Genomic DNA, 11389 nt, shown 5'->3' with positions numbered 1-11389 from the left:
AAAAAAAAAAAAAAGTCTGAGATAATTCCAAAATGACATTTCACAGGTACAGGGTATGTGTTAGTGACTGCAGCCAGGTTGGAGCCAGTCCCCACCGTTGCACTTGCTACACCTCAAACTGGAACATCTTATTCCACACATCCCAGCCAACCTGTCCACTCCAGGTGGTCCTCAGCCAGCCACATCTCAGTTGTGTAATCAAACCGATGACAAACCGATACATAAAAAGTTGCTGCTATTCAGATGAAAAATTGTGAGTGATTGAAGTAGAGTAGTTTGAAATAGATTTAAGAAAAATGAATTTCGATTTTACATTTACTGTCACCCTGAATTTCAGTAATCCGTTGATGATTGGGACGCCATACGAAGAAGAGGAGCGCTGTGTTCTTTTTATCATTTCCTCATTTTGCACCAGTGTGGATATACAGTAGCAGCTGGCTCCAAGTGAAAATGGGACACATTGTACTCAAAATCAAATACGTTCATTAGAAGAGTCATTCAAATTCACAAACCGTTGTTTACTAAGAAATCACCACCAGACAAGACAACAGCTGCAATTTCAATCCTGGTGACAAGTATGGTGTCACTGTACAACTGTATACTGACATGACATGAACCTCATAAACATGTCATAAGCGTGACATAAAGTTGGCTGTGCACAGGTTGCATGACGGAAACACAAACCTTTTGACCATCGACCCAGTTACTGTACTGCACAGTGCTGTGGGTGGAGCGCTCACCCTTCCTCCACAAGGTGACCCTCTTCATCTCCCTTTTTTGACATATTGTGCCTCCATCACAGGCTGTAAAGTGTATATGCTGTCACTCGCCCTTGACCGTTGAAGAGGATTACACACGTTTCTGTCAATAATTCGATCTTCTCAGTTGCATGTATACCGGGACAAAAGTCTGGAATTGCGAGCATAGCTCAATGAAGCTGTGCATGTAAACGTACTCCATGACTCTAGGCTACACCACCATGTTTGCTTTGCTGTGCTGAGTCATCGGTTCAAACAGAAGAACTGCAGTTAACTTTTTCCCACCACAGTTTTTTATTTTTATTTTGTTTTGTCGTGTCTCTTTCTGTGCACTTAAGAACTATCTTCAACACCTCTTCATCGCCTGTAGCCCAACGATAGCATTCTATAGAGTTTACCTGATTCCATGAACTCTTGGTTGAACCCGCTCCAGGCCTGTTTGCTCTTGTCCAGGTTCTCTTCCATGACCTTGATGTCGGCGAAGGGACAGTTGCATTCTGGGAATCTGCCCGAGCACCGGCACCAGCAGTCGTTTTTGCGGCAGAGCAACTCGCCCTCTGAGTTACACGCCACATAGCTGAGGGCTGCCTCCACAAAACGCCCACGCAGGAACTCTGGCAGGACATCTTGCAAGCCTGGAAAAAACAAGTTGATAAATAAAAACACATGGTAAGGTCTTCATTTTTAGCACAGTGTTAGATAATTTTAGTTTTGAAAGGCAACCAAGATTATTCTGAGAATGAAGAGCTGCATCTAAAACAAAGAAAATGGATGGGATGGAACTTCTTCAATGATACTAAAGCCATGCTTTCACAACAATGCTTGCCACCCAAAAATGCCACCCCCCCCCCTCCTAACTTACAAAAAAATAAAAATAAAAAATACTGTACAACGGGTCAAAAGCTCCTGTATTTTCTCAAGGGAACTCAAACCAACACTTTCTGACCTTCTGGCATCGCTCATTCTCCTTGATCTATGAAACTGCAGTAAATTCCTGGGTCAGAGATCTTCCAGCCTGGCACAGCAGATGGAATGTTTCCTAAATCCTTTGGATTTATTGCAAACATCCCTCTGGTAAAGATGGAAAGGGGAGGGGAAACTCGGATGGTTTCTGGCAAACTGCCTGTATATCACATTCCTGTGGACCAACCAGATTTGTGACTTTGCCACATTAGCTGCATGCCACAGCCATTGTGCTGTAGATGACACCCACTATACGATTCTTCAGATACCTAATAAAGTGGCCAGTGCGTGTGCTGCTTCAAGGTATTCTGCATTACTGTTGTCTTTCTCTTTATGTCAACTCCAACTAGTCTGCCCTGTCTCCTCTGACCCCTGTCATCTACAAGGGATCAAGGTGTTTTCACTTTTAGGGACCCTTCTCTGTAAACCCTACACATGGTTTGTTGTGTCAAAATCCCAGTATATCAGCCGGCTGTAAAATGTTCATACCACCATGTCTGGCACCAACAACCTCGCCAAAGGTTCAAAGTCACTTCAGTCTCCTTTCTTCCTCATTCTATTGCCCACACAATCTGTCAACGAGCAATTTTAGATTATAAAGTGGCAGCTGACTGGACTCCCCGGTGTTCTACACACACTTTCCAAAGCCAGTTGGGACTAAAGCAAAACCGCATCAGCCATCAAGCAGAGTCCTAACTGCTGTTGCAACGCTCTTTCTTTAAAGTGACAATAATGTCCAACTGGGATGCACACATGCGGAGCAGCCTCGGGCAGTCGCTTCACACAATTATCTCTCTATTATTAAGGGAAGCTGATTGTCTTTGAATTCTACTACAATTTGAACATGTTTGCCATCAGTAATTTTTCGACCAATTGAAAACACTTTTAACTGAAGGTTGACAAGATGGATGAGCGAGTTGTAATCTGAACGATCCAGGTGCACAATTCAAGGTTAGACATCCATGAAGAAATGAGAATGGCTCCCTGTCTTTACAAAGCCATTGCTCATCGCATCAGGAACACCTCTGTTTTTTCCACAAAATTGGCTGCTGTGACGAAGGCAGACTAGAAAAAAGAGTAGGTGCCTCTGGCCTACTGAAACATAGCAGCCACAGATTAATTGAATAATGCGTCACCAATTAACAGAGATAATTTCAAGCTTTAGCAAAGGCAGACATCAAAAGCTCATCCAATAGGAGCCCTGGAATGTCTCGGAATGATGATGCTGTGCTCACCCTGCTCCCTCGTATCGGTTTGTTGGTCACATGTTCCTCCTGTGCCCTGTCTAATAATTAGCAATTTGCTTCCCAACCTACCTAGCCGCATCACGTGAGGAGAGCACTGCCACCTCCAGGTCAATGCCACCGTTTACCGCCATGCCTCTGCTCTGGTATTTTCTCTCTGAATAGCCTGGGAAGAGGTGTAATTAGCTGCATTTCTCTTCTTCCGTGGCTTGGCAGGTGCTTTGAAGTCCAGTACTTGCGTGTGTACAGGTGTGTGTGTAGGTGTCAATGTGTGAGTGTTTGCTGTGTCCTATATATCTGAGTCTGGCAGGAGCTTCTTCACTTTGGAAGACAGGAAAATAACACTTTTGCCTTCAGTGCACTTGTTTCTGTGTGTCTTCCGCTCTTATTTCCACTCAACTTGTTTTTTTTTTCTCCCTGTGTTATTATTTAGGTTAGGTTGCTGTCATTCTGCCAGGGTTGATGTTAACCAACTTCTTCTGGCTTTGCAAGGATCGCCTTTACTCAAATTGCTCAAGGACAAGATGACGCGTCAAGTAAAGAGGGACAAAAAAAAACAAAAACAAAACTTTAACAGCCATCAGGTACAAAAATGTCACCATTCAATAATACTGAGTTGAAAAACTGCCACCTAATCTTTAGAATCACATTTCGAACATCTTAACAAACATGAATGTGGAGTCAGCACAAATAATAATGTTGGCAATGTTGACCTCCACTATCGAGTGCCTTCTCTGTCCAGTCTTTCTAGTGAGCAGCTCACAGAAATTTTTTTTTTTAAAATTTTCACGGTTCTTCACCTTGTTGCACTTTCAGGCATTTTTCTTTTCTGAGCAGATAAAAGTGGCAGGGAGGCACCTTCATCCAGCAAATACTTAATGGATAGAGATGAATTGCATTCTTTCCCTTCGCCTTCTTTATCTTCTTGAACTGCACTGTGTTCACAGCATGCTGCTTCAGCCCATAAGTCATCTATTACTGTTCAATGCCTGCCAGCGGAGTGGCCACTGTGACGACAGAGTCGATGTGGAGAACAAAAGCTTTTTCTTCCTGTCGTGGCAGAACACTCACAAAACCAAGATGCGATATAAGTGGAATGAAATGTCTTCACAGTGTACACTTTGTACCTTTGTCTGATGGTTCCTGTTTTATTGTATGCTTTCTGTCTCTTACCTCACTGGTTTTATGTACCTCTGTATCTTTATTATTTTTCTCCTAGTATGATTATCCGAGTCTAACCACAATAGTTTCACTGCCTTGTTAACTGTGCAGCGGGTCCCTCTGGCTACCTCAACCATGTTTGCTCTTCATTTTTACTTTACTAAAGGAGAGTTGTCTTTTCTTTTCACCAAACAATAAGAATCTATCGCCTACGTTCCCAGGACTTCATGACTTTCAATGTTCCCTCAGTCCGTACAAAGCTTGGGAGAATGACATGCACTTCCTCTACCCTCTCAACTTGGAACTCATTGCAGCAGAGTTTGAAGTTATCCAACTTGATTCCCCTTGGGGACCTAAAACTTTTTCTTGAACTTGTCCCTGTTCCATTCTTAGCACTTGTGTTCGTACAATTTGATGTCTGATGTTGATGTTGTCCAGAGTGTCACCCTGCCTTCGCACTATGACAGGCTCCAGCAGACCCCTGTGACCCTGAGTGCAGAAACAAGTGGATATTGAAAATGGATGTCTGATGTTTTATGATGAACATATCTGTCTCTGCATTAGACCTGTAGTATTTCCACGAAATGCCACTTAGTGTATCTGTGAACAAAGAATGTTGCACTGTTATATAGGACAGGTATCTTTTGAAAATGAGGCGCCGGGTCTCAACGAGATCTGAATAAATGAAGGTTAAATAAAAATAAAATAATAGCTATCTTTAACTAATTCTGGGAACAAATGGTGTCTGCAGTGGAGTATTGTTTTATACTGTGCGAAAATACAGAATTCACTGAAATATGTTACTTTAATTTACAGTTCACCTCATACATTTGATCGTTTTCATACAATTCATTTTCAGTTCAAGTCCTGCCCACATGGTTACTGTTGCTATGTCTGGCAAGCTTTCTCTTCTGCTTCATTCACACTGATATGCCAATATTAATCTTCCAGGGATTCTGTTGAGAGATATTCTAAAGGAAATCAGATCCAATTTCTGGAGAACTCAATGAAAATGGGCGGCAGGGTAATTCAAACCGCGGCATAAAAACCTTCAAGCAGGTGGCCAGCAACCGTTGGTGATAATATGCAGAAAAGTGAAACAAGATTTCACATGAGTTTGGACCAAATGCAGACGCATGCATGCACGCACACACACACACATACACACCATGAAAAAAGACGGAAGAACTGAATTGATCCGTTCCAACCCTTCCCAGAATGCATCATAAAAAAGTTGTGGAAAAATAAACAAAACTATCAGTTGGTTGACAACATACACAATCAGTACACTGACAAACAGCAGAGAAAACGTTGTTTGAGTGTATAATAACTGACATAAATCACAATTGACAAGTTGCACATCAAAGCCCCTCTCGCTACCCTGAAGGCCCTAAGGATGTGCAGTGAGTTAGTGATGTGCATACAGTGCAAAACTGCATAACCTTGCAGTAAAATAATATTGTATATAGATCCTTTGCGCTTGAAGATAAAAACAAACCTCTCCAATCTTCCCGAGATGTTTTAAGATATAAGTCTTATTATGCTTCCACCACTCTCACAGTCTCCCAGTCAGATACAGCCGACAAGCTGTTAAACAGTTTATTTTCCATTTTATTTATATCATAGTTAATCTAACACTGGTGTCCTTTCATAACTAGGCACAACTGTGAAGAGGAGTCTGAAGACAATCCATTAACAACTCAATGGATCAATCAATCAATCTTTAATGGCCACTAAACACAGTGGAAATTGAAAGCAATCAATCTTTACTGGCTATAGGCTAAGAGCAGTTTGTGGATGTGCAATCGATCAATGAGGGGGAAATGAAAAGCCAACTGACAGTAAGAAAGAAAAAAATGACATGCTAGCAGCCTCTTTCTCTGCTAAATTACTGATTTGAGAACTTATTAATTTACAATATTTTTTCTATTACAATACTATTTCCTTAGTCCCTTGTCAATTTGAAATGCACATAAAAAATGAAAAAAAATCCAGTTGCAATTTAGTTTTCTGTTTATAGAAATATTACACAGTACAGATTGCCAACTTGTCTGCTGTTGCTGCGAATCGTATTCTTGTAATTCACATTTGGAGTATTACTTATTTAGAATTTAATTAATTAATTAATTAAAGAACTTACCCAGTTTTTTGCTGTTTGTTAGAAACACCCGTTTTCTTTTTTAACTGCACACTTTTGATTTGAAATGCGACCGTTCTGTTCCGTTAGAGTAATTTGTTCTGTTCTATATACATGTCAACTCAGTGGAAAGGCTCTGCATCACTGCATAGAACTTAACCCTGACCAATGTCAATCAATACTTGTACACATACTGGCAAGTTAGTGTTTCAGTGCTAACACTGTGTTCACAACAAAACACACCCTGGTGAAAGCAACACTGCAAGACATTCAGAGAAAAGTCCTGTCCTGTAGTTTATTGTGTTGGTGTGGGATCGCTGACTGAAAAAATGGGAACCAACCCTATCTATGTAGTGCACCCATAGTAATATACACTACAATGGCATTTTTCATTTTGTTGAAATGTTTCTGTGTGCAGAGAGATATATGACATAATATTTTAGTGCATTCACATTATGTGAGGAGAAAGAGTTGGTGGTCAGTCAGTTACTTGACTTGCACATCATCATTAATGTATCATGTCATCCTCTATCTGTGTTAGAATGTCAACACAGATAGATAACTTTTCACCAAAGAGTTTGGGTGAAAAATCTCTGGGCAACTTCTGATGGAGGCTTTTAGGGTCATTACCCATAAAGATTTGTTCCCATCCAGGAGCTGATTTATATCATGGCAGCAGAGCCATGAAAAAATAACAGAGGCTTGGTTCCCTCGCTCCATATCAGCCAGTCTCCAACAGAGGCTGGGCTTTCCATTTTGAGCAATTTGACGCTCTTAAGCCTCCCCCGTGATCACCGCCCTGTTCTTATCTCTGTTTGTGTCCCACTGTGTGTGTGTGTGTGTGTGTGTGTGTTCTCTGCGGTGCGCTAAGCTCTGGGTTGACTATATGGGAACGCACCCTTTAGAAGCCCTTGGTGCCAAATCTGGCGGCCAGACGTGACTGTATGTTGTATGTATGTTCCAATGCACATTTTCCTCAGTCGGGTTCCTTCACTTTTCAAAAACCTTCAAAATATTTTCTGTTGCGGGTGGTAACTGTGCGCAAAGCTTGCGAACAAAAATGGAGTATGTTCTGATGAGTTGACACGACCGTAAGAGGGCAGTTTCCAAGGGGAAAAATGTCTTCATCAAATTCCAAGGACCTCTTAGAGGATGATGCATTTCCTCTGCCTCTTTATAGTTCTTCCTCTCTTTCTCTTTCTGAAGCTTTTACCTCTGAGATTTAAACATGAAGAGGAGAGGCCTTTTGAGAATTTTGGAAACCTTTACACATCCCATCGTACACGGTGACAGGTGGTCTGAGAATTTGTTTCAGTGAATGCCAGGAGCAGTGGGAAGCACTTGAGATTCCGCTTACCCCCGCAGTAGCTCACCAGTGTCACACAGCATCTGTCCTGAGGCTCTGCTCCTGCAATTGATGGGTGTCCAGCAGAGTTCTGAAGGCGCAACTGGGCTACTGTTAGAAGTTTTCCTACAGTCTATTTAAAAGGGCGTCCAGGGAGCTGTTGATAGTTTTATTTCTGACCTAAAAGCAGGACATCGCCTGAAATGATGTCAAAATAATACAGTGTGGGAATGATCACCGTGTGCTTTGAATTTGTGTTACTTTTTTTGCACACATAATGTAGCAGACGTTACAGAGAGTCATTTTTTTGTTTTTGTTTTTTCTAAATACTTCTAGAGAGATAAAGGTGCCCCGACACCCACCCACCTACTGGTAAGCCCCCTACACTTGGATACTAAACAGTAGCCATGACGACAACTTTTTGGCCATTTTCACTTCAATTTCAACCAAATCACACCAAATGGACATTAGAGCCTGTTTAAAACTCTATTCCACATTGATTTTAGTTTTTTTGCAACCCATTAAGCAGCTCCTGCTGGCTAAATGATAGAATGCAGGTTTTGTGCAATTCCACGTTGGCATATTTTTTTGAAACCGGAAACTCTATCCATCTTTCTGTGCAGTCAATGGGTTGAACAACACATTATTTAAAGGAAAGTGACAATTTAATGCAAAATAATTTTCATTTATTATGAAAGCCAGAGGCAATGCTGGTCTTTTAAGACCAGCTTCATTTCTACAATAGTCCTTAAAGCAAAATTCCTTAAATTTATAAGAAGACTTAACCTTTGCTCACTGCTGGGGAAACACTCCATTTGTAATTGACATGCAACATACATTTTAAATGACTATTTTCTAAGTAAATTGATGAAAAAGAATTGGAAAGGAGATCTGTAAACCAGAAATAAATCATCCACTATTGATTCAGTCCGTTGTATGGGATTGCATCTAAGAGATTCGCTGGAAGCACAAGGACCAACATCCTAATTGACTGCGCCTGACTAATGAGATGCCTAAGCTCTTCCTCTTGTGTAAAGATACTGATTAAGGTAATGTCATAATGGCTACTCAAGTTCCTTAAAATCAATGAACTTGAGCGATGGGGTTACTTACTACAAGAAGCTGTGCTTTGGCCAAGGGGAACCTGGTATTCTTGTTTATCAAAACCTGGTATTTATGCACATCAAAGTGATCTGTTCAAATACTCAAAAACTGAGCATAAGAATGGGGTATTTTTAAGCTTTTGCCTTTGAACATGGAATATCAGATTTTTGTGTGAGTTACGCAAACGTTGATCTCCCCGGTTGAGAGAAAGTTGTCCAGAAAACTGTAAATATCCAGTGAGCAGCAGCTCCCTGGGTCAACATGCTTTGCTGATTCCAGAAGGCAGAGCAGGAAGGTCAACATTGCCTGGTCTGAGGAGTCATGGTCCTGCTGTGGTCTACCTAACAAAATGCTCAAATCCTCTCAGTGCCAGTATAAATGTCTAATTTAATTTTTTGGCCCAGTAAACCCTCTAAATTGCAATTTCACATTAGTGTATTTTCTGTTACCTTAAACAAATACAATTGGTTTTTCAAGGACATGTTGTCTTAATGAAAAGTCTAATGTGACCTGTACATTGCTACAATAGATCTAATAACTGAGGAAAGAAAGGCAGTATGAAAGCTCATTGTCTCTAAAAGTTGTGTCTACTACATACTGGACATACATATGTACACAACATGTTTAATGCTGCTGTTTTTAATTTGTTAAGTTCCCATAAAGTAATGAAGGGAGCAGTTACATGTCGTATGGATGTGCTATTGTTCGTATTACAACTGTGTAATATTTTTTTTGCGTTTCATTTATGATGAACACCATGTCAAACAAAAATGTTCTTTTGTTTCATTATTATTCTAGAACAAAGCAAGTTCTTAAAAAAGATCCCTCTGTCACCACATTACTCATCATTTCAGAGTTAAAAGGCAGGTTCATTTTACTCCAGCAGCATCCTTGCCTTTGGCCTTACAACAGCAAAGCACATTATACATCAGCTTTAACGATAACTCCGAAGCGGCCACTGTGAAGATTCGGCTCAGTGAAATGTGTGATACCTTACACATGGGATCAGGTGCAGTTTCAAGGACAAGCTTAAATTACTAGAAACTCAGCTCCCTTCTTTGTCTCCCTTTGAGAGGAGGCTCGAGATTCAGCACGAGTGGTTGTTCCTTAAGCTCACAGCTCTGAGAGGAGGTGATGAGAGGATAGGGCCAAGTGATTGGGAGGGATAATGGTACTTTGATATCCCTGCTTGTGTTGTGCACTTTTAATCTTTTTGTCCATAACAAAGTCAGCGCACAACGCTTAATATTCACTACAGGCTTATGTGTGAGGAGCCAGAAAGAGAAAGATCTTGTGATCAGGCTCAAAGTTGTGTTCAGAAAGAACCTCTTGAATTATTAAGACCTGCAGTGAAGAGTGCAAACCAAATTCAATCCAAGGTTGTATCATTATTGTTTCCTCGACAGAATGAAACTATCAGCGAGCAATAAAAGACAAATGTACTGAACAATAAAAAGTCCTAGACTGTTTGATTGCAAATTCAGAGGCAGATAAAAAGCTTCGGTGGACTAAAATTATTCTTCACAACAGTTTCAAGCACAGCATTTGAAGCTCGTCTGGAATGACGTATGTGAAATTCTGATCTTACATTTAAAGGATTTGTGAGATGGTCAAAATAAAAAATATATTTTTTTGGTAAATTGTTAAGAAGATTATCCCCCAACTGATCCTAAATTCGTTTAATATGTTACCTTTTCACATATATATTATTGAAAGCCTGTGTGTGACATTGCCGCCCACTTCCCCCCCACAAAAAAGAAAAAAACCTCACCAACCCAAAAAAATATCAAGTGAAAGGAAATGGGAAAAACACTCGACTACAAGCTTTCTGTCAGATCTCATAAACCTTAAACACATATTTATTCATACGGTTTTTAAACAAACGTGGCCTTTCTAGAAAACAAGGGGGGTTGTAACTGAGCACAGGGGGGAGGGAGGGGTTGGGAGGAGGAAATTAGTTTAACTCTCCATAAACTTAAATCTCAATAGGAAGACCATTTAACTAGTCCAACCTGCTGTAGATGTCAAAAACAAACACACAAACAATGAATGGCAACAAGAGCTTGATCTCTGTTCAGCTGACTATCATTGTAGCAGCAGGGGGTGTGCTGTGCTATAGTAATGGGCAATGTTAGATTTCGAGCAAAAGGGGATTGGAGGCGGGATTTTAAAAAACACAAACAAAACACTGCCCTGTTTTGTTTTTTTTTCTTTGTTTTGTTTTGTTTGTAAAAACCCTATCAAGCAGCACTCACACTCTACCATAACAGATTTTTAAAGGGAACATTTTAAACGTGTCTTCCATCGGACCATTGAGTTGTAATTTTGCAATGAATTAGTAATGACTGCTGTATTATTAGAACACAAGCAGCCAGGTGTCGCACTCTGTGACGACACTACAAGATGACTGCAAGTCACTTTTTGTTGAACAGAATGCATTATTTTCAAATCAAGGTGGAAGAGTCAGCACACACAGAGTGCAGGGGACAGAAGGCCTGTCTGACTGCAGTTTCAGCACCACGGACAGCTCCCTGGATTCACACAAAGAGGAAGAGCAGAAGGAAGGATGTTCTGATCAGTTTTGGTGCCTTTGGCTACTTGGATCTGAATTAGTTTCTGGGACACAGTTTTACTTGCTTCCTTGCTGCTTTTCTTGGCTTCAGCGCTGTTTTTTTTG

The 11389-nt window shown here is 40.7% G+C and overlaps 1 protein-coding gene across 1 annotated transcript in view; it reads right to left on the bottom strand.

The window, feature by feature from the left end:
• Window positions 1-11389, bottom strand: part of brinp2 (bone morphogenetic protein/retinoic acid inducible neural-specific 2) — a 169687-nt gene that overhangs the window by 30533 nt on the left and 127765 nt on the right. The window contains exon 6 of the mRNA XM_076031543.1: window positions 1157-1393. Coding sequence (XP_075887658.1) covers window positions 1157-1393 — 237 coding nt within the window. The remainder of the gene's footprint in view (window positions 1-1156; window positions 1394-11389) is intronic.

Source organism: Nelusetta ayraudi, unplaced genomic scaffold (assembly GCF_046127955.1).
Source record: "Nelusetta ayraudi isolate G7.1 ecotype Tasmania unplaced genomic scaffold, CSIRO-AGI_Nayr_v1 ptg000033l, whole genome shotgun sequence".
NCBI lineage: Eukaryota > Metazoa > Chordata > Actinopteri > Tetraodontiformes > Monacanthidae > Nelusetta > Nelusetta ayraudi.
Note: the sequence above shows the minus strand (reverse complement) of the source record. Positions and strands in the feature narration are given on the sequence as shown.